Source organism: Chenopodium album, chromosome 9 (assembly GCF_948465745.1).
Source record: "Chenopodium album chromosome 9, dcCheAlbu1.1, whole genome shotgun sequence".
NCBI lineage: Eukaryota > Viridiplantae > Streptophyta > Magnoliopsida > Caryophyllales > Amaranthaceae > Chenopodium > Chenopodium album.
This window is the reverse complement of record NC_137842.1, coordinates 46,157,847-46,183,648: the sequence shown is the minus strand read 5'-3', so window position 1 is coordinate 46,183,648 and position 25,802 is coordinate 46,157,847. Positions and strand designations below refer to the sequence as shown.

Below are 25,802 nucleotides of genomic sequence, written 5' to 3'. Positions count from 1 at the left end.
TGCCTTGATTTACGTAACACATGCATTATGAGGTACTTTTTATTTTTTTGCAACATTTAAGTTCAAACCGAACCCAAAGGATAAAAATGACCCCAAAACCTCCAAAGATCATGTTTTTGGCACGAATATCTGTGAAAACTCAAGCAAGCAAGTATTATTCAAGCTTCAAGCAAAGCAAAACTCCATTAATGGAGGTAGAATCTCCAGAATTTACAGAGAGAATTTGGAGCAAAGAGAAGGAGGAGAGAAGCAACAAAATGAATGAATGGAAATTAATTGCTAACTAACTACTCTAGGCCTATTTATTACATGAGGCTACAACTGTAAATTGGTAGTCATAAAGCTAAGCTGATTGGGTAAGGTTATAACAGAATTTGTTATAACTGATTATGCTGAGCTGGCAAAACACTAATCTTGCTAAGCTGGACCATTATCCTCAATACCCCCCCCCCTAAAGCTTGGGGTGGTTTGAACCATTCCAAGCTTGGAAAGCAAGTCTGCAAACTGAGATGAAGGCAGGATTTTGGAGAAAACATCAGCTAACTAACTTTATGTAGGCAAGTAGCTCGGTTGAATAAGGCCTTCAAGCACTTTATCTCTGGTAAAGTGGCAGTCGATTTCTATATGTTTTGTCCTCTCATGGAAGAATGGATTTCGGGCAATGTGGAGAGCACTTTGATTATCACAATGTAGAGTGACAGGTTGTAGGTCATCAATTCCCAATTCTTCTAGTAACCTTACTACCTATGTAACCTCTGAAGCAGCTGAAGCCATTGCCCTATAATCTGCCTCAGATGATGAAGTAGAAATAGTTGGTTGCTCCTTGCTTTTTCAACTGATAGGAGAGTCTCCCAACATCAAAATGTAGCCTGAGATGGACTTCCTGGACTCTGGAAAGGCACCCCATGTCAGAAAAATCTTGTAACTTGAGTTCATCAGCACCCTTAAGAAGAATACCCTGCCCTAAAGTAGAAGCCACGTACTTTAGAGTATGCAACAAAGCTTGATAATGAGGTACCCTGGGAGTCTGCATATTCTGACTCAAAGTCTGAACTGTATAAGACAGATCAGGTCTTGTGTTTGTAAGGAAATTAGGTTTTCCTACAAGACACCTGTATAGGAAAGGATCATGAAACAGATCACCTTTAGTGGAACTCAATTTCAGTTTCTTAGGAAGAGGAGTAACAACCTTTCTATCCAACTGTAAAGAGACTGATTCCAAGAGTTCCTTTGTGAACTTTTGTTGTGTCATAGTAATACCATCTGTAGTGTGACTAATCTCAATTCCAAGGAAAAAACTAAGCTGACCAAGATCCTTGATGCTGAAGGTTGTGTCAAGATGCAACTTTAAATCTAAGATTGAGGCTGAATCTGTGCCTGTAACTATCATGTCATCTACATATACAGCAACTATTGTAATATGAACCCCTGACTTCTTGATGAACATAGAATAATCATTTTTGGACTGAACAAAACCCTTAGAAACCAGCTCAGTCACTAATTTTGCAAACCACTGCCTTGAAGCCAGTTTAAGGCCATATAAGGATTTTCTGAGTCTACAGACTTTGTTCCCTGAGCTTGTGATCCCTTCTGGAAGCTTCATGTAAACTTCTTCATGAAAGTCTCCATGGAGAAAAGCATTATTCACATCTAGCTGGAACACATGCCACTTCTTACTTGCAGCAATAATAGCTAGAATACTTCTCACAGTGGACATTTTGACCACTGGAGAGAAGGTTTCTAGATAATATATACCTTCTTTCTGTGTATAACCCTTGGAAACAAGTATTGCTTTATACCTCTCTAGAGAACACCTTGAGTTTTATCTTTTATACCCACTTACAGCCTTCGTTTCTTGCCTTTGAGAAGATCAACAATGTCCCAAGTATTATTCTTCTTCAATGCTTCAAGCTCAGTATGCATTGCCAACTGCCAATTAGGATCCATAGAATCTTGTTTATATGAACTTGGTTCTGTCATAGAAGAAAAAGAAGCAATTAGACAATTGTGATCTGAAGGTAAGTCATTGGAATATACCAGATTACACCAGTGCTTTCTAAAGCCTTTTCTTGAAGTAGAACAATCATAAGCACCCAAATAGGATGGAGGCTTAGTAAGTCTAGAAGAGGTTTTGAGAGCTAGAAAAAGAGAAGTATCAGAAAGGTCTAGAACTTCAATGTGGTCAACTGGAACATAAACAGGTTGTATAGGAATAAGTTGGGTAAAAGGCACAGGTTGTGTTGGATTATCAGTAAAGGTATGTGTTTGAGGCAGGGTTTCATTGTGATGATCTGACTGTAGATGAGACTGGGACTGTTTGTTTTGCTCAGAATTGTATAAACTGAACATATCAGGAAAATCGAAAGAATAATGATAAGCAGTATTTGCAGGAAGATAAATTTTAAAGGTAGAAGAAGATGGGGTAGTTGGGGATTCAGAAAAGTGATATGGGAAATGTTTTTCATGGAATATAACATCTCTGGTTATTTGAACTTTCTTAGTATGCAAGTTCAACACCTTGTAGGCTTTTTTATTTGCAGGATAGCCAAGAAAAACACATGTTTGTGCCCTGGGATCAAACTTTGTTCTGTTTTGCTTTATAGTAGATGTAAAACATAGGCAACCAAAGACTCTCAAGTGATCAATGTGGGGTTTAACCCCAAAAAGTAGCTCATAAGGAGACACATTTCTCAAAACTTGCAGGGGCATCCTGTTAACCAAGTGAGCTGCACATAGTAAGCATTCTCCCCAATATTGAACTGGAACCTTTGACTGGAAATACAGGGCTCTGACAGTCTCCAGAAGGTGCCTGTATTTCCTCTCTACTACCCCATTTTGCTGAGGGGTTTCAGTACAACTCTTTTGTACTAGAATCCCTTTCTTATTGTAAAACTGCAAGAGTTCTCCCTCGGTTAACTCCCTTGCATTATCAGACCTTACACAAAGCACCAAAGTATCTAATTGAGCTTCAGCATAAGCAACAAAATCTTGCATAATATGAAAAACATCAGATTTATTCTTAATCAAATGTACCCATGTATTCCTTGAAAAATCATCCACAATAGTAAGGAACATAATGAAACCATTATAAGTAGAGGTTTTATATGGACCCCACGCATCTATATGAAGCAACTCAAAAGGTTTCCTAGACTTAATACTACTGACTGCAAAAGGAAGTCTTGTTTGCCTGGTAGCAGGACAAACTTGACAAATACAATCATCTAAGCAATTGCTCTTCAAATTTTCTTTAACAAACTGTAACCTATGAAAGGGTAAATTACCAAATCTCAAGTGCCAAAGTTTGGACTCCTCCTTGTCCTTATTCTTCAAACTATCATTAGAAGAAGAAACATATGCAGCATACTTATTAAAGATGTCTTCAAGGTTACCAACACTATTAGAATCTTGTTGAGCTTAAGTGCAGTAAAGACCATCTCTGACTTCACCGAGAACTAGTGGCTGGGTCAAATGAGGCCCCTGAATAGTACAAGTATTAGCTGAAAAATTCACAGCACAATCCATGTCTTTGCAAAGCTTATGCACAGAAATCAAATTGAAGTGAAACCCAGGCACATGTAACACATCTTGTAACAGAATATCATTACTCAATTTGACTGTTCCTATATGCAAGATCTTAATCCTTGTTCCATCAGGTATAGTAATTGTATTATCCAAACCACTCATTAAAGTGTATGATTCAAAAAATCTCAGATCATGACAAATATAATCTGTTGCACCACTGTCTATCACCCATTTAGTGCTAAAACTAGCCATAAGAAAGATTTTACCTGCAAAGAAGGCATATCAAGCATTATGAGTCTCATCTTGATCATTTCCTGACCCTCCTTGCTTGCCCATAAAAGAAAAGTATTGGTTATACAGCTCTGTTGTCATCTGAACCTGCATCTCATAATTCTTTTCATCTACACAATTATCATCAACACTCTCCTCTCCATCATTTTTGGCTAGATTTGCAGTCCTAGCTTTAGCAGCATTTCCAGTCCATCCTGGAGGAAAACCACGGAGCTTAAAACACCTTTATATCCCATGTCCTAGCATTTTGCAGTGATCACAGTACCAGTTTGAGAGTATCTTTCCTGCTTGCACCTTCCCACTGTAAGTATGATTCCTATTAGTCTGCATCCCATGTGTGTTATAAGAATTATAATACTTGTAGGGAATGATTTCAAGCTTTAATCCCACTAGCTTAAACTAACCCCACTGTGATCATACACTAAAGTACGGTGGCGTCCAAAAGGGAAGAAGATAGAGCAAAAGAGTCGCCAACAAGTTTTTCTTAGGAACTTGTAAACCGTTCATAGGATGAAGGTTACACCCCTTAACGATCCAAGAGATCGTCAACTCCATAAGGTCTAGAACCAAATAAGGGTTCGGGGATGAAGGTACAAATCCAACCTAAAAGAGATTGAACCTGCCCTAATAATAGGCCTCTACTTTATTCTGATCGTATTCATGTGCGCTTTCTGACTAACATGCAATCAATAGGATTAACCCTAAACTCGTTTAATATATGTTGGTTGAATTTAACTCACAAATAAACCTATTATTGGCGATCACTTGAAATTATAATCAAAGTTAACCTAACAAGATTATTAACTATCTTATTAAGCGTCATTACAAGTACCAAATTCCCTTTAAACATGCATAAAAGGTGATCAAGCAATAAAGAATAAATAATCAAGCAACACAATAAATAATCAATATTAATCATCATAATAATAATAATATTCATAATCATAAATAAAATAATTATAATCATGATCATGTTAATATCAAAGCATAATAAACATAGCAAGATCCTAGGCATGACACTAACAAGATTAATAACAAACCCTAGCATGTCACTAAGCAACAAAAAATCAAATCTTTAACCCTAGCATGATACTAACAATCATAAATATCAGGAAGAGCATAGGAAGCATCACAACAATCATATTAATATTAAAATTACCCTAGACATGATACTAGGAATATTATAATAACAATGTAAACATGAATTCTACATCATAATATCAATTAAAACCATAAAATTACTTACTTTGATGCCTCGTACCTCTTTCTAATAACAAAATACACACGTTAGTAACTTCAAGGAAAAAATAATAAACAAAACAATTAAATTAAATAATTGAAATAGAGATTTGGGACCAAACCCTCAGAAATTAAAACCTTTCACGTCTAGGGCGAAGGCAACTTCGAATATGGCTAGGTGTTTCTACGTCTTGCGAATGCGGAATTTTGTATGTGAAAACAAAGTTTAAAAGAAAAAGATGAAAGAAAGAGATGAATGATTAAGAGAGAATTAGAGAATTAATGATTGCGAATGAAAACTGATTGTAGGTGAATATTCGTGAGAATTGGTGAATGAAAACGGAGTTTTGGATACGATATTTATAGAGAAAATCAGCCAAAAAAGATAATTTAACAAAACAGAGTCTGACGCACGCAAAACATGGTTGGCGCCAAACCTGGCTAGCTGGCGCCAGGCACCAGTGGCGGCGCCAAGCCTGGTTCCAGGCGCCAAGGCCTGGGGTTGGACGCCAAACTGGATTTCAACGCGTTTTTGAAAATCTGATAGATTTACTGTACTGGAAGATAAAATAATATAATTTCTTCGAAAATGCTATTTGATTTTGATTAAAACTCTGAAAAGTCAACAAAGTCAACTTATCAATGCTAATTGAATTAGGAATGAAAAGAACCTTCTAGAAGATTCTAGAAGACCAAAACCATTCCTAATTGCATTAGGAATGATAAATCATATTAGGCCCTCCCCTAGATCATTGGGCCGTACATAAAGCTCAAACCGGGCCCAGTTTAGTAAATTGGCAATAATTTCCTCAATATTCATCAGAATTGGGCTTATAATATATCGTTGGAAAGGTCTTTGCAAGACCCATCCAACTACACTACTATTGGACCCATATCATGGACCAACCAAACTGGATTGGCTGTTTTCTTAAAATAAGTTTTCAAAAACAGAGAGAAAAGAAAAGAAATTAAAACTTTTCGCAACACTAGACCTTTCCACACTTTCGTTTCATTCGATTATGATTCGACGTGAAAGGTACTCATCACTGGGTTTGGTTTTGGGGAGACACAAATGGGTGTCTACAGAAGCCCCCACTTCGACTGAGTTTGGAGAAACGCAAGTTTCGAAAAACGAAAGCCAAAGTATCGATAGGGACGGAGAATGATTCAGAACGTTCCGCGATCCTAAATCACTCTTGTAACGCCGATACCTGCAAAACTAGCATTAGTTAAACAGATAAAAGAGTTAAGAAACGCGTATCTTGCACTACCGAGCACACGTCTCTGAAAGTAACCGATTGTTGCTGCTTTACTGTTTTGATGACCTCCTGTAAGCTAGAGAATGCCATCCCGCTTGAAAACCGCTACGCCCGTAACTGCTTCCAAATTAGAAGATTGCTTTGCCTGAAACTATCCTCCTCCGCAATGATAATATTCCACATCCTAGGGAACATTATCGAAGATTATTTCTCTCGAAACAATCCTCATCCGCATTGATAATATTCCGCGTCCAAGGGAATACTATCGAATATTGCTTCTCTTGAAACAATCTTCAGCTGTTTGTGACAACTCTCCATAATCCAGGGAACGCCACCTTGCTGTTTCGATGTTCACTCGTCTCTGAACAAAGAGCTTCTTTTTGATATGATCTTCTGAATGATGTGTCCACGCGTCTCTGAACGAAGAGCTTGATAATAGGATGCCCACGCGTCTCTGAGCAAAAGAGCTTGTAGGAAATGTCCACGCGTCTCTGAACAAAAGAGCTTGGAAAGGATTGTCCACACGCCTCTGAACAAAAGAGCTTTTGAATGATATGCCCACGCGTCTCTGGAGCAAAAGAGCTTGATGGAAATGTTCACGCGTCTCTGAACAATAGAGCTTCAGTACTTGAACGTTTGTTGCGATAATGTCTTGAAGAAAAAATTTCCGAAGACCAACGTTTGTCGATCTCTAAAGCTCGCCTGAACATTATTCCGCTAAAACTAGTATGTCGGTGTCTCCGTGATTAAGCGCTTTAAGCTAAGTGAGACGATCTTTCATCAGGTCGATCACTTAATGCAATTGTAATCAAACTGACTACTTAATCATGTCAAATTGCTTATAGGGGCTAACTGGCGTACCAAGGAACCCGAAATTGTTGTATGAAGTCGAAATCACCTTTCAGAGAGGCTTCGAGCTCTGTCGTTGCTGAAATATTTCTGGCGCCAGGCGCTGGAGTAGGGTCTTCCCTGTTCTGCTGCACTTGTATTTATTTTTTACTATAGAACTTTGCCAATTTCTTTAATTATCTTAGGGTTGACCTAAGGCTTAAAATTATCTTAGGGTTGACCTAAGGTTTAATGTTGCTTGACTCATCGACTTGACACGACTCAAGGTATAAACTTGACTCGCTAATTGACTGACTCGAGGCTGACTCGACTCAAAGTGAAATGACACATGTGTTAGACTCATGACACGTGTGTGCATAGTGTTGATTATGCGACTTGAAAATGTAAAAAAGCAAAAATTTTCCGTCATTTTTGTGGAGGGTACCGACTTTCTCCCGAAAAGGAAAGACGCGAAAAAGAATCGAAAGTTTGAAGATGCATGTTGAATGAGCTTAGTCAAATGTCATTCGATACTATCTCTCAAGGTGCAAGGATTAATCCATCCTAGGCTATCTCAATGGTTGACTCCATGATGAAAGTATTTGGGTAACTTAGGCACGGAGGCTAAGCACTTCATACTTCTATGTAATGACAATTATGAGTGATGAGTGATGTGACAAGGCATGCTTCATCGTTATGTTAAGATTTCGTGACAAAGGGTTCCTAAGGGAAATATATTTGGTCATGTTTGCGTGATGTGTGTGATAGTTACACTAAAGTTAGGCCGCAAGAGCTAAGTGTGTGAAAAAATATATTATTGAAAAGAGTCAAATGGTGGTGACTCTTAGGCTAGGTAAGCTAATGATGTAGGGATCAAGCCCCCAAGTCTAGCTCTAAGTGAATAGGGATGAGCATTGGAGATCCCTTGATATGATCATGGTGTAAGTGTGTGAATGTGAATATGAATGCATGTTTATTACGGTCGCACCTCGATGTGAGGTTGCCTATGTATCCGTTAGGAATCAGGCCGAACGTAGCTCTAGCCGAACCTCGCACAAGTGTGTATACCTCAAAAAAGGTCTTTTTAAGGGTTGTAACGTGGTTAGGCTAAAGGTTTGAAGAAGAAGGGGATAAAGGCTCAAGACCCTAGATAAGCCCCCAAGGTGTGCAACCTTGCTTTTGAATATTTGTATTTTTATGCTTGAGGTTTTCTACTCTTTTTATTTTTAGCTCTCTTTCATCTTTTGCTTTAGCATCTATTTTATTTTAATAAGTGTGGGCAATCCCGATCATGCGGTCTATCACTCACTTGGCATTCATGTTTCTCAGGCCCGGTACCGAGCACTCGATAAGAGACGCAATCTGAGACGTGTTCTTATCGAAGATATTTTCACATCAAAGACATTGGAACACTTACCCTTTTGTACACTTTTATTTATTTTTTTGCTATTTTTGCTATCTTTTGAATTACTCAAGCCTTCTTAAAATTGCATAAGTTACACACCATCCCATCCCAAGGTTAGGTAGATGTAGGTTGAAAAAAGAAAGGTCTATCGTTAGACGAAGCTCAAAGTGGTTTATGAAGAAAGGATTGTATAATTGAAGGGCGAAAGGAGATATGATGTGGCTAAAAGGGGTGCCTCAAATCATTAGTATACCTTGTGCTTAATTCGACATGGTTTTTTTTTTTTTTTTTTTTTGAATGTAATGTAATGAAATGATCATATGCAAGGAAATAAATGCTCATTTTATTAAAAAGGGAAAAAGGAAAAATCTAGAAAATAAAAGGTGCCTATGCTAGACTTATTGGGGAAGGGGTAAAATGAAAAAGAAATAGAAAAAGAGGTCATAAAATCTTGTCGTTGAAGCTCGTCTCTTGTCTTGTGTTGCTTCCCTTATCATCACTCGCTCTTCTTGTTAACTGGAGGTATGGGAAGCTTGTTGTTATCAATCAAATGCTGGATGGCCTCCTTTAGCTTCCAACAGCTCTCAGTAGTATGACCCCTACCTTGGTGGTACTTGCAGTGTTCGTCTGGATTCCAACCAGGCAATCTTTTCTTAAGTGGGGGATCTTTAATAGGTCCTATGGGAGTAATGATTCCCTTGGCATGGAGTCGATTGAAAGCATCATTGTAGCTAGTTCCAATAGGGGTAAATTCCCTTTTCGGTTGCTTTCGATTATGATAAGTGACTTTTATGTCACTTTTAGGGTGTTTATTGAGTCGTATTCCGACTTATTTTCCAATAATTTCACCTTTTATATCCTTTATTTCTATTATTTTATTATTCTCGTCTTTTATCTTTATTTTGAGTATTTTTGTAATTTTCTATAGTTTTTAGTTTATTTTCGTGTTTTATTTTATTTTATTTTATTTTATTTCATTTAATTTTATTATTTCTTTAGTTTTAGCATTTTATTTTTTTTATTTTATTTTACTTTATTTATCTTATTTTATTTTACTTTATTTTTCTTTATTTTATTTATTTTATTTTATTTTCCATTTCACCCTCGTGTTTTTGGTTATAGGTGTTCCGGGTTTCAAAGTCATGTTCGAGTTCAAAGTCCGAGATCCGAGGAACATGATTTGAGCCAACCCCTGCTGCCAGCTTAACCATCACCACACCATCCCTTAACCTCCACCACACAACTCCCCTGCTCCTAGCTCCTCAACACCACCAGCCCTCACAGCAAAGCTGCCCACTCACACCATCTCCATCACCAACAGCAACAGCAGCGACAACAACCATCAACAACACCAACAGCAACAGCAGCCTGCTGCCCTAATCATCACCCACGCAAACCACCTGCAACCACCACCTCTGCCACCATTTTAACCCCCGTCACACACTCACCAAACCACCACCAATCGCACCTTCAACACCACCTCTCAGCCCTCTCAAAACCGCAACCACCTGAACCACGCCCTTCCCCTGTTTTCACTCGCAACAACAACAATCATCAACCAATTCACCACTTCACCAATTCGCACCAATTAAACCACCCCTGCACCACCGTCACCTCCCAACCAACACCACCAAACCGCCAGCAATTACCACTTCTAACCATCCCCCACAACAACCAATTAAACCAACAATAACCACCCAAATCACCACCAAGTTACTTACCTCATAGCCGCGCAACTCATACCATCTATAGCCCCAATTCGCGGCCGCGCAGCCCTGTCAGAAAGCGCACACAATTGAGTCCAAAATCAGAGTCGAGGCAGAAGCTTTGCGCGACCTCTGTGCGATGTCTGTGCGGGCGCGCAATTGTGGGTTAATCACGAGCTTTTCACGTGATTTTTTTTAAAATCGGAGGGCCACGATTTGATGCTAGATGATAATGGATGCTTGCGATGGTGGTGATGATGGTTGCGTGATGATTGATGATGGGGTGTGGTGTGGCGTGAAGCAGGGGATTGCATCCCAATATTGAAGCAGCCAAAATTTCGAACAGGAGGAAATCGGGTTGCTGAGGGAATTGGGGATTTTGGGGTTTTTTTTTTATTTTCTTTTAATTTCATTTTATTTTTATTCCCTTTTTCTTTTTCCCTTTTTCTTTCTTTTGTTTTATTTTATTTTCTTTATTTTGTTTTCTTTTATTTATTTTATTTTATTTAGCCTTGTATATAAATACCCTTTTGGGGTTATTTTCTCTCAACTTTCACTTAACAATTAATTTACCCTAGATTAGTTTAGCTCTTTTATTTTCTCTCTCTTAGGGTTAGATTAGGAGTTTCTCTCTCTAGTTTAGGAGTAGTTTAGAGAGAGAAAGATTGGATTTTTCATGGAGTTTTTGGGATTTTGAAGAAGCAAATTTGTGGATTTTTCCTCTCATAAATTCAATGAGTCTTCCTAACTTTCTCTCACATTTATTGCTTTCATTTATTATTGTTTTTGCTTATTTATTTGTTTATTTGAGTAAATTAATTAGTTTAGTTGTTGATTCTTGCTTTTATTATTATTTTACCTTGTTTTCATTGTTTTTGTTCACCATGTTAGTTTAGGTTTTGTTCTAGGGAAATGGATGAAGGTTATGTTAATTAATTTAATGATTGATTGTGGTTAGTATGAAATTGTTTCTTGATTATTGTGTATGGATGATGCTTTTATGGATTAGAATCTTTCTAGCTAATTGATTCTATGCTTTTAATTGTGTTTTCAATCAATTGTGCGAAAGTGAGTTGTTTGAGAGCCCTAAATTCCTCCATATCTTTGCTAGGCTAGTTGCACGAGAGTGAATTAGTTTAGTAGGATTATTAACATGTTTAATTGCGCGAGAGTGAGTTAAATGTGTAAATCGTCCTAATTGAGGTCATTTTCATCTAATTGTTTGATGTTGTTGAATGCATTGATGTAATTGGATTCCACTTTCCCTAGTTTTAGTTATTTGCTCTTAGTAGTGTTTAGTTGAACCTTTCTTTACCTCACAAGCTTTCCTAGTAGTCTAGTTAGCACAAATTGATACACTTAGTCCTTTTGGGTTCGACCCTTTACTTACCCCTATACTCGTATTAGGGTAGTTTAGGTATTTTAAATTGTTAATTTGATTAGGGTTAGTAGACTAACGACATTACCTAATCCCTCGATCAAATTTTGGCGCCGTTGCCGGGGACTAAGGCGTTCATTAGTTTTTGTTGATTAGATTAGCTAGGTTCTTGTATATAATTTGAATTTTGTTTGCTTTTCTTTGTTCTTTGTATAAAAATGGCATGCTTATCTTTTCCTCAATTTGATGGTGAACCCTTCTATGCTTACTTTGAAAGACTTGATGGTTTTCTTAGTTACCATGGGTGTTCTCTTAGTGATGCTTGTGGTATAGCTTATTGGGGCATGAATGAGTATACTAGGGGAATGGTTGAGGACATGAATAATGGTAGATTTTGTCATTTGTCTATGCATGATGCGTGGGATTTCTTCACATGGCTTGCTAAGGATTCTTTAGATAGAGAATCTCATGTTTCTTACTTTGATTCTCAATGCCAAGATTCTTTTAATTTTTGCATGAATTCTCTTGATACTTCTTATGTGCCTAGTGATAATCCAAGTATGCAAATTGACACCTTTCCCCCTTATGCTCATTTTGATGAGGTTTGTGCTAATTTTGATAATGTGCAATTTGACTTTGATCATGAACCTCAACCCAATAACATTGAGCCCAAATTCTTTCTCAAATGCAATATCTCACCCAACAACTCCAAGAGCTTCAAGAGGAACAAAAATTGAGAGAAGTGAGGCTTGCCCAAGTGATGAGTGCTTTGGTTAATGTAAATGGATGTGAGGCACCTCATTTGGAGTGTGAGAGTGTTTTTGAGAATGATGTGGGCCAAGGGTGTGAAGTTGAGGGGAGGTTTTCTTGTGATGAGGGGATTTTTGAGGATTTTGATCCTTTTCATTCCCCATTTGAGCTTGAATGCCATCCTTCCCCTTATTTACCCCCTTTGAGAGCTTCCCTTGGTGAGGATGTGAGTGAGCCATCTTCAATTTTGAATGAGGGATATCATGAGGATGATGATGATGAGTTTGAGCAATCAAGAGAGATTGAGAGTCCCTTGAGTGATGGTGGAAGAGTTTCTAATGAAGAAAATATCGATTTTGAGGTTTCCAACCCCCTTCCCCATCTTGATGAGTCTACCTTGCATGTTTGTGACCCTTCTATCCATGAGTCTTTGGACTCATTTGAGGTTATAACTAGTGTGTTCATTGAAGGTGTAACAAATCATTATAGCCTCTTGAAAGAGTTCATTGGCATTGCTTCATGGGAAAGGGATGAATTTGAGAGAAACCTTTATCCTTTCATGCATGGTTTAGAGACTCTAGGCTTTGAGGATCTTGAGGGAGTTGTTGTTCATCGTTGTGATAGAGAGGAGGATGAGGTTGTTTCTATTGGAGAGTTTTTGTTTGAGGGAGATGTGAGTCATGAGTGTTCTTTTGAGGATTCTATGATTGATTTTCATGCCCTCGTTGATGATGTGAGGCTTTGTGAGACCATTGTTTCTCCTCCCCTTCCTCATGTCCCTTTCTCAAGGAAATTTGACCACATCTCCTACTATCCCATGTTCCTCCCTTCTTTTGTCAAAAAGCCTATTGAGGACCCTCTCTTGTTTGATGAGACTTTTCCTTTTCATCCTCCTATTATTGAGGAAATGGGTGATTGTGCCACCCAAAAAGATTTTGAGGAGGTTTTGCCTTTTTATTCTTTTCCTTATTTTTCTTCTTCTTTCTCTTCTTATTTTCTTGATTTCTCTTTAGTTTTTTCTTCTTTCTTTTGGCATCTTCCTCCTCATTTACGTGCAATAATCTTGTTGCACGTCCTCCTCCCTTCATTTGCCTACTTGTTATCATATGAGATGTGTAGTAGTGCATTTGATAAGCTCTTGCGTTCGTTGCAATATTATTTACTAGAGCGGTCTCGCTTGGACGTTAAACAAGCCTTTCTCGGGAAGTAACCCGAGGTTTTTATTGCTTTCATTTTCTTTCCTTTTTAGATTAGATTTTCTCTCATGGAAATGTTTGTGTGCCTTTTGCTAGGTACATGGCTTGATATACTCTTATGCATTGGTTTGGATCAAGAACCAAGGAAGTTTGACGCCTATTTTTGCTAGCATAAGGAAATCGAGATTCAATTCAAGAGGAAATCGGCTTTGAAAGGTTAAATTGGTTCATTTGCGGGTAATTACACCCACCAATATCCGGTAATATCTTTCCTAGATCTTTCTCTAATGGTTGGTGACTCGTTGGACTTGTGTTGGTTTGTTGGATTGATTTCTTTCTTTTCTCCTCCCATGGATTATTTGGTTTATGTTTGAGTATATTGTCTCATTCAAGCTTGGGGGAGGGTATCCTATCATGTTTGGTGGGATGTTGATTCATCTATGCCATGCACTTGAGTATATGCATTTTCATGTCTTTTCTTATATTTTGAAAATTCCAAAAAGATTTTTGTTTATTTTCAAGGTAATTTTGGCAAAATGTGTTTTGTTTGTTCTTATTTTGGACATTTTGTTTTGGGACTTGAATCCTTGAATGTTTTTCTTCCTAAGTGGTAAATGTATGCACGGTTTGAGAGTGTCATTGGTTGACTCTAGGATACTATATGCTAAGGTAGCCAGTTTAAGAAATTTTAGGGGTCCATGAAGCCTTAGTTCACGGGAATGTGGTAAGATGGAGTTGCTCTCTATAGTGGATTTGAAACCCTTGGTTGGTATTTGTTTGGTTATAATCCCTTGTGAGCTTCATTTGTTCTAGCCTTCATCACCTTGTTGAGCGGCTATTTAGGATCCTTGACTATGCATGTCTTAATCCTTTTTTTGACCTCTAGCTCCCAAGATCGTGACCGAGCCTCTCTAGGGGAGGAAAAGGGCACCTTTTCTCATTTTTCTTTATCTTCTTTTTATTTTGTTACAAATTTGATTTTCTATTTTGCATCAACCTACTTATTAACCAATTTGAGCCTAATGTTTCCCGCTCTTGTTTAAACCGCATTACAAACCCAATGGCCAATGTTTACCAACCCTTTTAGTTAGTGAAGCATAGGCATGTGAGGTTTGAGTTTTGAGAGTGTTGATCATGAGCAAGAAAACTTTGTGAATTGGTTTAAGTACGGTATTTGAAAGTTGAGCTTGAAAAGAATATGCAAAAAGTTCGAGAAGAAAGATGCAATTCAAGAATATCAAATGAAGTTTCAAGAAAAAGCCGTCCATGGTTAGAAAAAGGCAAGGACACATAAAAAAAAATAAAAAATAAAAAAATAAAAAAAATAAAAAGAAACAAATAAACACAAATAATATATTTTAGTTTGGTTTCGTTTTCTTCCCTTGTTTAAGCATTGAGGACAATGCTTCGTTCAAGCTTGGGGGGGGGGAGCGTTCCTTCATTTTTTTTGTATATATTGTGTGTTAGTGTTGAGTAAGCTTGTGGGAGATGGCATTATTGGTATTTTTGTTTGATATTTTGCGATTTCTTGAGTTTGTTTTTGAGAGTAGGCCACTCTTTTGCTTCACTTAGGAAATATCACCAAAATTTTTAAATTTTTACCCCGCCTTAACCCTTAGCCTTACGTTACAACCCAATAAAAGACCCTTAGACTTTAGTGGGGTTAAGTCAAAGAACGGTGGAGGGAGATAGACTTCAAACCTATGGAGAGAGTATGCATAGTTGAGATGTCGGGATAACCTTCTCAAAGTTTTTCATTTCTTTATCTTTTTCCGATTCCTTCGTGGAATCATGAGAAGCTAGCTTAAGGGTTGATTTGAAGCTAGTGGAGAGAACGCGGCCCGATTGGTTGGGGCTAGGGTGGATTGAGTCCTCATTAGTTCTCTATGCTTAGCATATGTTATGTTTCAATCAACCATTGACATCTTAGAACGTGCATACATTTGTCTATTTAGAAAGGTTCGCATTCATTGGTGTTTGTTCCTATCTCTTGTCCAAATATGAAATTGTGTTTTCTTTTTTTTTTTTTTTATGTTTCTTTTTCTTTTCTTTTTTTTTTAATTATTGTCGTGCCTTGGTTTTTATTTAGAGTTGTGGGTTAAACTCTTAGGACACCCTCACGAGAGCACACTCGTCCTCTAGGGCGATCTAGGGGTTTAAAGGGCTTGTCATTAGTTGCTAAAAGTGACCGTGATTCCTACGAAAGTGAGTTAGTGTACATTCTTGTCTCCTTTAGTGTTCTAGCTTTGCTTGAATAAATCATTCACCTTCTCCCGTGTTTCATGTTAATTTGCTCGAGGACGAGCAAAAGGTAAGCTTGGGGGAGTTTGATAAGTGACTTTTATGTCACTTTTAGGGTGTTTATTGAGTCGTATTCCGACTTATTTTCCAATAATTTCACCTTTTATATCCTTTATTTCTATTATTTTATTATTCTCGTCTTTTATCTTTATTTTGAGTATTTTTGTAATTTTCTATAGTTTTTAGTTTATTTTCGTGTTTTATTTTATTTTATTTTATTTTATTTCATTTAATTTTATTATTTCTTTAGTTTTAGCATTTTATTTTTTTTATTTTATTTTACTTTATTTATCTTATTTTATTTTACTTTATTTTTCTTTATTTTATTTATTTTATTTTATTTTCCATTTCACCCTCGTGTTTTTGGTTGTAGGTGTTCCGGGTTTCAAAGTCATGTTCGAGTTCAAAGTCCGAGATCCGAGGCACATGATTTGAGCCAACCCCTGCTGCCAGCTTAACCATCACCACACCATCCCTTAACCTCCACCACACAACTCCCCTGCTCCCGGCTCCTCAACACCACCAGCCCTCACAGCAAAGCTGCCCACTAACACCATCTCCATCACCAACAGCAACAGCAGCGACAACAACCATCAACAACACCAACAGCAACAGCAGCCTGCTGCCCTAATCATCACCCACGCAAACCACCTGCAACCACCACCTCTGCCACCATTTTAACCCCCGTCACACACTCACCAAACCACCACCAATCGCACCTTCAACACCACCTCTCAGCCCTCTCAAAACCGCAACCACCTGAACCACGCCATTCCCCTGTTTTCACTCGTAACAACAACAATCATCAACCAATTCACCACTTCACCAATTCGCACCAATTAAACCACCCCTGCACCACCGTCACCTCCCAACCAACACCACCAAACCGCCAGCAATTACCACTTCTAACCAGCCCCCACAACAACCAATTAAACCAACAATAACCACCCAAATCACCACCAAGTTACTTACCTCATAGCCGCGCAACTCATACCATCTCAAGCCCCAATTCGCGGCCGCGCAGCCCTGTCAGAAAGCGCACACAATTGAGTCCAAAATCAGAGTCGAGGCAGAATCTTTGCGCGACCTCTGTGCGATGTCTGTGCGGGCGCGCAATTGTGGGTTAATCACGAGCTTTTCACGTGATTTTTATGAAAATCGGAGGGCCACGATTTGATGCTAGATGATAATGGATGCTTGCGATGGTGGTGATGATGGTTGTGTGATGATTGATGATGGGGTGTGGTGTGGCGTGAAGCAGGGGATTGCATCCCAATATTGAAGCAGCCAAAATTTCGAACAGGAGGAAATCGGGTTGCTGAGGGAATTGGGGATTTTGGGGTTTTTTTTTTATTTTCTTTTAATTTCATTTTATTTTTATTCCCTTTTTCTTTTTCCCTTTTTCTTTCTTTTGTTTTATTTTATTTTCTTTATTTTGTTTTCTTTTATTTATTTTATTTTATTTAGCCTTGTATATAAATACCCTTTTGGGGTTATTTTCTCTCAACTTTCACTTAACAATTAATTTACCCTAGATTAGATTAGATTAGTTTAGCTCTTTTATTTTCTCTCTCTTAGGGTTAGATTAGGAGTTTCTCTCTCTAGTTTAGGAGTAGTTTAGAGAGAGAAAGATTGGATTTTTCATAGAGTTTTTGGGATTTTGAAGAAGCAAATTTGTGGATTTTTCCTCTCATAAATTCAATGAGTCTTCCTAACTTTCTCTCACATTTATTGCTTTCATTTATTATTGTTTTTGCTTATTTATTTGTTTATTTGAGTAGATTAATTAGTTTAGTTGTTGATTCTTGCTTTTATTATTATTTTTCCTTGTTTTCCTTGTTTTTGTTCACCATGTTAGTTTAGGTTTTGTTCTAGGGAAATGGATGAAGGTTATGTTAATTAATTTAATGATTGATTGTGGTTAGTATGAAATTGTTTCTTGATTATTGTGTATGGATGATGCTTTTATGGATTAGAATCTTTCTAGATAATTGATTCTATGCTTTTAATTGTGTTTTCAATGAATTGTGCGAAAGTGAGTTGTTTGAGAGCCCTAAATTCCTCCATATCTTTGCTAGGCTAGTTGCACGAGAGTGAATTAGTTTAGTAGGATTATTAACATGTTTAATTGCGCGAGAGTGAGTTAAATGTGTAAATCATCCTAATTGAGGTCATTTTCATCTAATTGTTTGATGTTGTTGAATGCATTGATGTAATTGGATTCCACTTTCCCTAGTTTTAGTTATTTGCTCTTAGTAGTGTTTAGTTGAACCTTTCTTTACCTCACAAGCTTTCCTAGTAGTCTAGTTAGCACAAATTGATACACTTAGTCCTTTTGGGTTCGACCCTTTACTTACCCCTATACTCGTATTAGGGTAGTTTAGGTATTTTAAATTGTTAATTTGATTAGGGTTAGTAGACTAACGACATTACCTAATCCCTCGATCAGATTACCCATGGCTAGGATCTCACTAAGGTCGAAAGTACCAACACTATTACTAGAGTAGGTGTTTTCGAAAGAAGAAGGATAGTCGTTCTTCTTCCCTTTACAGCCACTGTTACGATTGTTACTAATCTTGGGCTTCTTGTCGCGCGGAGGAACATGAAGGAGATTTGAATCAATGAAGTCTTGAACACGATCCTTGAGGGCGAGACACTTTTCAGTAGTGTGACCGCGACCTTTATGGTATCGACAATAGGAATTTGGATCCCAATTGGGAGAACGTTTTTCAGATGGAGGGTCTTGACTGGGACCAATGGAGTGAATGAGACCTTAATCGTGAAGACAGTCAAAAGCTTCATTGTAAGTCATTCCTATTAGTGTGTATTCTACAATGGTCCGTTTTTCCTGTGGCTTAGGAGCATTGAGTTCTTCATTAAACTCTTGGCGAGAATTTTGTTCGATGGCCATCACCCGATTTGCTAATCCTTCTACCACATGCAAGACCATGGCAATGACATCTTGCAGTTTTCGAATTTCCTCTTTTAGACTTGACGAGTCTTCCTTGGTATTACCTAAGAAAAGACTTTCATCCTCCTCAATTATGGCCACTTCATCGAGAGAGGTCATATAAGCTGTCTCGATCATAGGCTCTCCTACAGGTGTGATAAGAAGTGATGGATCAAAGGATGCTTGGTCATCTTCGATGGCTAGAATCTCGGAAGTTTCATTGTTATCGATCAGATCTTGAACAGCTTCTTTGAGTTTCCAACACTCTTCAGTGTCGTGACCCTTTCCTTGATGATATTTGCAGTGCTTATTAGGGTCCCACTTAGGTGGCCTAGCTTCTGGAACCGGATCTTTGATGGGCCCTATGGGCATGACTAGTCCTTTGTGATGTAGCTTCTCGAAAGCCGTTTCATAACTTATACCAAGTGGAGTGAACACCCTTTTTGATCTTTGGATTCGTGGTTTAGAGGTGTTTGTAGCATGTACCTCATTAGAGGAAGAAGAAGGATGGTCGCTCTTCTTTCCTCTCGCACTATTATCTTTCAGAAGGTCATCTTCAATGTCAATGCCTATATTATAGACAGCTTTGAAAGTATTCAAGTTGTGTTGGTACTTTAAGTGCTTTGAATACTTCCCTTGGAGATTCTTGATAAACATCCTCACAGATTCTTTTTCGGTAGGAGCCTTGACCATATTAGCAGAAGTTTCCCTCCATTTATTGAAGAAAGAAGTGAACCCTTCATTTTCCTTTTGTTTTAACATCTCAAGTTGTCTGTGGTCTGTCTCGTCTTGGATGTTGCACTTATATCTATCTATGAAAGCGTTTGTTATCGACTCCCAAGAAGAGGTTTTTTCTTTCTCGAGAGAAAAGAACCATTGTTGACAAACGGTTTCGAGAGATAGTGGGAACAGAGAGGGGAAAACCTTCTTATCGATACCCTTAATGCTCATTATAGTTTCAAAATCTCTTAGATGGAAGTAAGGATTATCAGTTGCCTTGAATTAAGGGATGTCAGTGGCGTTGAACTTATGCGGAAGAAGTTCTTTGTCCAGCGAGACCCCTTGCGAACTCATGCTCTGAAATTTATAGTCACTAGATAGCTTGCTTAGACTCTCTTGCATGAGGTTCATCTGTTGTTGCTTCACGGGGTCATCGACCCTAAGTGCGAGAAGTTTCAGTGTCTCAGTCACAGTAGCCAGTTGATTCTTAAGATCATTGACTTCTTCTTGAGTTGCCATTATCTTCTTAGCCTTCCTCTTTTGACGAATCGGTTTATCAAAAAGCGAGACTTGAATAAAGCGGTTGTCCTTGATTAATCGCCCTTCTCTCCTCGACCAAGTACTGTGGGAAAGGAATTTGAGGATACTTTTGTTAATTATTTGACTCAGACTTTATTCAACATGCGATTGATGGAGGAAGTGAAGAAAGATGGAAGAATGTGAAAGAAGATTTAGATGGAGAAATATGAAGAATTAGGAATAGAATGTACCCCCAACTTAAACGACGGAAAAGACCGACTCATGCATGAACCTAAGACATGGCCATGGTGATGTGTACTCAAAGTGTGTGCTAAGACTAGTGAGTGTAGGTGACATGTTGAGACTTTTGTGTAAGACCATGGGACTTAGTGCCTAAACTCGATCATTGATTCAATTAAGCATTATTGTCAGCAAAATTAACCAAATTAAACAGAAGACTGATTAATTAAACTTTAGATGATGACTCGACAAATAATCCGAACTGTTGGCCAAGCGAAAGGACTGGCGTCACACTGTGGAGCTTGGCGCTAGACAATTTAGTTGATGTCTGGCGCTACACACCATAATGTGGCGCTACAGCTCAGACTTTGGTGCCAATAGTGGAGCTTCGGTCTGGGACTGTTTTCGGTATTATTAGTCAGCTGGGGTATGCCTAAAGTCGTACTAGGTCAATTCCAATTGAAAAATTAGACTTTATTGACTCAGATTAATTAATTAATTAATTAATTAATTAATTAGGCAAAGTTCTTTAAGTCATTAATTTATTTAATCTCAACACAAATCAACAAACGGTTAAGAGAAACATAAAATATATATGCACAACAAATAATGCACAATTAGTCAAGTAGGCACAATATGATGCAATGCGTTCGCAACCTAACCATGGCTCTAGTTCTCTAAAGTTCGGGGTATGGTTTAGTCAATAGAGGGTCCATGGTTAATTGTCCGGATGCACCGCACGGAAGCCTAACCGTGAAGGGTTGGCGCGAGTGGATGGGACACCGCGAGTTTTAGAAAAAACTCGCTTCCATGGTTTGGTGAATTCAACATCTCGGATGTACCCTTTGTTGCACGGAGCGTTCAATCGGGTAGATGGAGCATGAATTCCTAGAGGGTTATGTCCATATGTAGAACACATATGGGTTTCAGAAAAGTGAGAAAAAATTCAATCAGGAAGTAGGATCGAGCAAACAATACAAAAAAACGGTCGAAATTAGAACGCATATTTCTGGCTCGGTATTGGGGGAAATTGGCGCCAGCAATCAGAGACTGGCGCCAACTTTTAACTGTAGCGCCTGGCGCCAATACTGGCGTCTGGCGCTACGGCAAAAAGTGTGGCGCCAAGCTCTGGCCCCTGACGCTACTTCCCACATGCCTCAGCAGCTTTCTACGCTCGATAAAATCTTCTAGTTTCGCGTGGTGTTATTTCAGTCCTAGTTGTGAAAGACATTTCTAAAATTTCCTACGTGTAAAATCCTATGTTTTTTTACTCATTACGGATGGTCTTTCCAATGAGAACCTTTTTATGCATATGACAATAATGTTAATCAAAATTACGCACATGAAATACTTAGAACTTTTCGAGTCTCATCCACTCATTCTAAATCATTGCCGAAACCAATTCAGGAATTAAAATAGAAATCCTCCCCAGTGGAGTCGCCAAAAACTGTAGGGAATAATTTCAAGCTTTAATCCCACTAGCTTGAACTAACCCCACTGTGATCATACACTAAAGTAATGTGGCGTCCAAAAGGGAAGAAGATAGAGCAAAAGAGTCGCCAACAAGTTTTTTTTAGGAACTTGTAAACCGTTCATAGGATGAAGGTTACACCCCTTAACGATCCAAGAGATCGTCAACTCCATAAGTTCTAGAACCAAATAAGGGTTCGGGGATGAAGGTACAAATCCAACCTAAAAGAGATTGAACCTGCCCTAATAATAGGCCTCTACTTTATTTTGATCGTATTCATGTGCGCTTTCTGACTAACATGCAATCAATAGGATTAACCCTAAACTCGTTTAATCTATGTTGGTTGAATTTAATTCACAAATAAACCTATTATTGGCGATCACTTGAAATTATAATCAAAGTTAACCTAACAAGATTATTAACTATCTTATTAAACGTCATTACAAGTACCAAATTCCCTTTAAACATGCATAAAAGGTGATCAAGCAATAAAGAATAAATAATCAAGCAACACAATAAATAATCAATATTAATCATCATAGTAATAATAATATTCATAATCATAAATAAAATAATTATAATCATGATCATGTTAATATCAAAGCATAATAAACATAGCAAGATCCTAGGCATGACACTAACAAGATTAATAACAAACCCTAGCATGTCACTAAGCAACGAAACATCAAATCTTTAACCCTAGCATGATACTAACAATCATAAATATCAGGAAGAGCATAGGAAGCATCACAACAATCATATTTCATATTAAAATTACCCTAGACATGATACTAGGAATATTATAATAACAATGTAAACATGAATTCTACATCATAATATCAATTAAAACCATAAAATTACTTACTTTGATGCCTCGTACCTCTTTCTAATAACAAAATACACACGTTAGTAACTTCAAGGAAAAAATAATAAACAAAACAATTAAATTAAATAATTGAAATAGAGATTTGGGACCAAACCCTCAGAAATTAAAACCTTTCACGTCTAGGGCGAAGGCAACTTCGAATATGGCTAGGTGTTTCTAAGTCTTGCGAATGCGGAATTTTGTATGTGAAAACAAAGTTTAAAAGAAAAAGATGAAAGAAAGAGATGAATGATTAAGAGAGAATTAGAGAATTAATGATTGCGAATGAAAACTAATTGTAGGTGAATATTCGTGAGAATTGGTGAATGAAAACGGAGTTTTGGATACGATATTTATAGAGAAAATCAGCCAAAAAAGATAATTTAACAAAACAGAGTCTGACGCACGCAAAACAAGGTTGGCGCCAAACCTGGCTAGCTGGCGCCAGGCACCAGTGGCTAGCGCCAGGCGCCAATGGCTAGCGTCTGGCGCCAAGGCCTGGGGTTGGACGCAAAACTGGATTTCAACGCGTTTTCGAAAATCTGATAGATTTACCGTACTGGAAGATAAAATAATATAATTTCTTCGAAAATGCTATTTGATTTTGATTAAAACTCTGAAAAGTCAACAAAGTCAACTTATCAATGCTAATTGAATTAGGAATGAAAAGAACCTTCTAGAAGATTCTAGAAGACCAAAACCATTCCTAATTGCATTAGGAATGATAAATCATATTAGGCCCTCCCCTAGATCATTGGGCCGTACATAAAGCTTAAACCGGGCCCAGTTTAGTAAATTGGCCATAATTTCCTCAATATTCATCGGAATTGGGCTTATAATATATCGTTGGAAAGGTCTTTGCAAGCCCCATCCAACTACACTACTATTGGACCCATATCATGGACCAACCAAACTGGATTGGCTGTTTTCTCAAAATAAGTTTTCAAAAACAGAGAGAAAAGAAAAGAAATTAAAACTTTCCGCAACACTAGACCTTTCCACACTTTCGTTTCATTCGATTATGATTCGACGTGAAAGGTACTCATCACTGAGTTTGGTTTTGGGGAGACACAAATGGGTGTCTACAATACTGTTTGTACCCTTTGTCTGTTTGCCTATCATAGAACCTTTTCCTGTCAGCAGCAAAGGCCATGACTTCTGAATTCATCCCTGCACCACTCTGACTTACTTCCTTGTGTCTCTCTTCTTTCATACACAATCTGTGTGCTATGCTAATAGTAGGCAAAGGCTACATCATAAGCATATTTGTTCTGACCAAAGCAAACTTATCATCCAATTTCATCAAAAACATCATAAGTCTTTGATCTTGTTGATTCTTAAGTACTTTCTGTGTTATACCACAAGCATGATTTCCACAAGCACACACAGGTAAAGGGTTCTCACTATCAATTGCATCCCAGAGTATCTTAATTCTGGTGAAAAACTCAGTTACAGATTCATCCCTCCCTTGCTTAATATCTATAAGCTCCTACTTTAGAGAATACAGCTGAGTGACTGATGTTTGACCGAAACGTTCCTCTAAGTCTTTCCATATCTCACTAACAATCTTATAAAACCAAACTCTCTTGGCAATCTTCTTGTCCAAGGAAAACAATAGCCAACCAACTATTAAATCAATACATCTCTGCCAAGCATGAGCAGTACGATCTGTACTAGCAGGCTGAGGTACAGATCCATCTATGAAACCTAATTTGTTTCTAGATGAAATACCTAACATCATCGTTCTCTTCCAATTATTGTAACCAGTCCCATCAAATAAATCATTCACCAATTTTGTATTAGATTTATCAGACGGATGAATGTAAAACACACTACCAAGCACAGTTGTACACTACAAGAAAAAGGTTAAATACCGACGGAAATTTTCCCTTGCAAAAAAGCCAAATTCCGTCGCAAATAGCATTTCCGACGGAATTCCGTCGTAACGGTCCGTCGCAAAACCTTTCGTAGGAAAAAAAAAGAATTTCCGAGGGAAATTCCGTCGGAAATGTCTTTTACGACGAAAATACCGACGGAATAGCATCCGTCGCAAGAAAATCTGACTTTCAAGTGTTATCCGTCGCAGATTTACGACGGAAAATTCCGTCGTTGAATAATAACTTACGACGGAAAAATCCCTCGCAAAAGTTCAGTATTTGCGACGGAATTGCATTTCGTCGGAACTTTACGACGGAAAATTCCCTTGCTAAAATATTATTTGCGACGGAAAAATCCCTTGCTGAAATATTATTTGCGACGGAAAATTCCCTTGCTAAAATATTAATTGCGACGGAAAATACCCTTGCTAAAATATTAATTGCGACGGAAAATTCCCTCGCTAAAATATTAATTGCGACGGAAAATTCCCTCGCAATATTCCAACGGAATTTAAATCCCTCGTAAACTTTCAACTTTTGCGAGGGAAGTTTCCGTCGTTAAGGATTGTGTCAGCGACGGAATGTTCTTCATTTTTCCGTCGCAAATCAATTCCGACAAACTAAATATTTATTATTTCTGTCGCATAATATAATTCACAAAGCCAAAATTCTAGTTGTCCAGCATTAATAACCTATGTTCCTGCAGCTAATACCTGTGAAAATTAAAATCATAAACCAATTTCGGAAATATAAATATATATATTTCCACAAAAGCTATTCTGAAGTTAAACATATCTAAAAGCTACATAATATATAGTAATTCTACAAAAGCGGGAAAATCATCAAATGCTAAATAAATTCTAATTAACTACTTGTCTGTACTACATAAACCTAAGCTAGGCTAAAAAACTTCAGGGGTACCCTGGCTTGCTCCTCCACTACCCGGGTCATCCCTAGGGTCTCGTCGCTGAGGCTGAATGGTGGAACAGGTGTCGTTGCCAAATCGTCTCATGAAATCATTCCACCTCTCCTCGGCTCTCCTTTCCATTTGGGCTACTTCAGCTTGAATTTGAGATTGCATCTCAACTTCCATTTCACTCCGAAATTCACTTCGTATTTCACTCTGGAGTTCATTGCGAATCTCACTACGAAGAGCCTCCACCCTATGGTCCGTCTGGTCCTGCATCTGACTAACAACAGACGGTGTGTACTGTTGTGAAGACCTAGAACCTCGACCCGTCCGGTTGCCAAAGTACAGCTCTGCACTTTGGCCAAGTCCCCACAT

At 38.0% G+C, this 25,802-nt stretch overlaps 1 protein-coding gene across 1 annotated transcript; it reads right to left on the bottom strand.

Moving 5' to 3' along the window:
• Positions 1-1,839: 1,839 nt before the first annotated feature.
• On the bottom strand, positions 1,840-25,802 carry LOC145557655 (uncharacterized). The gene is made up of 11 exons (XM_081618832.1): positions 25,428-25,802; positions 24,223-24,492; positions 23,986-24,129; positions 23,713-23,889; positions 16,575-16,652; positions 10,266-10,319; positions 9,993-10,070; positions 4,079-4,137; positions 3,855-4,036; positions 3,489-3,788; positions 1,840-3,377 (listed from the first exon to the last, which is right to left on the bottom strand). The coding sequence occupies exons 1-11, from the start codon at positions 25,800-25,802 to the stop codon at positions 1,840-1,842; spliced, it is 3,255 nt and encodes a 1,084-aa protein (XP_081474958.1).

Coding starts and splice junctions, on each gene's coding strand:
- LOC145557655 (XM_081618832.1), bottom strand. CDS start 25,802: ATGTGGGGACTTGGCCAAAGTGCAGAGCTGTACTTTGGCAACCGGACG. Junction 10,320..16,574: donor GTGCGATTGGTGGTGGTTTG/GTGAGTGTGTGA, acceptor GCTTTCTGACAG/GGCTGCGCGGCCGCGAATTG. Junction 4,138..9,992: donor GTGCGATTGGTGGTGGTTTG/GTGAGTGTGTGA, acceptor CATGGGATGCAG/ACTAATAGGAATCATACTTA.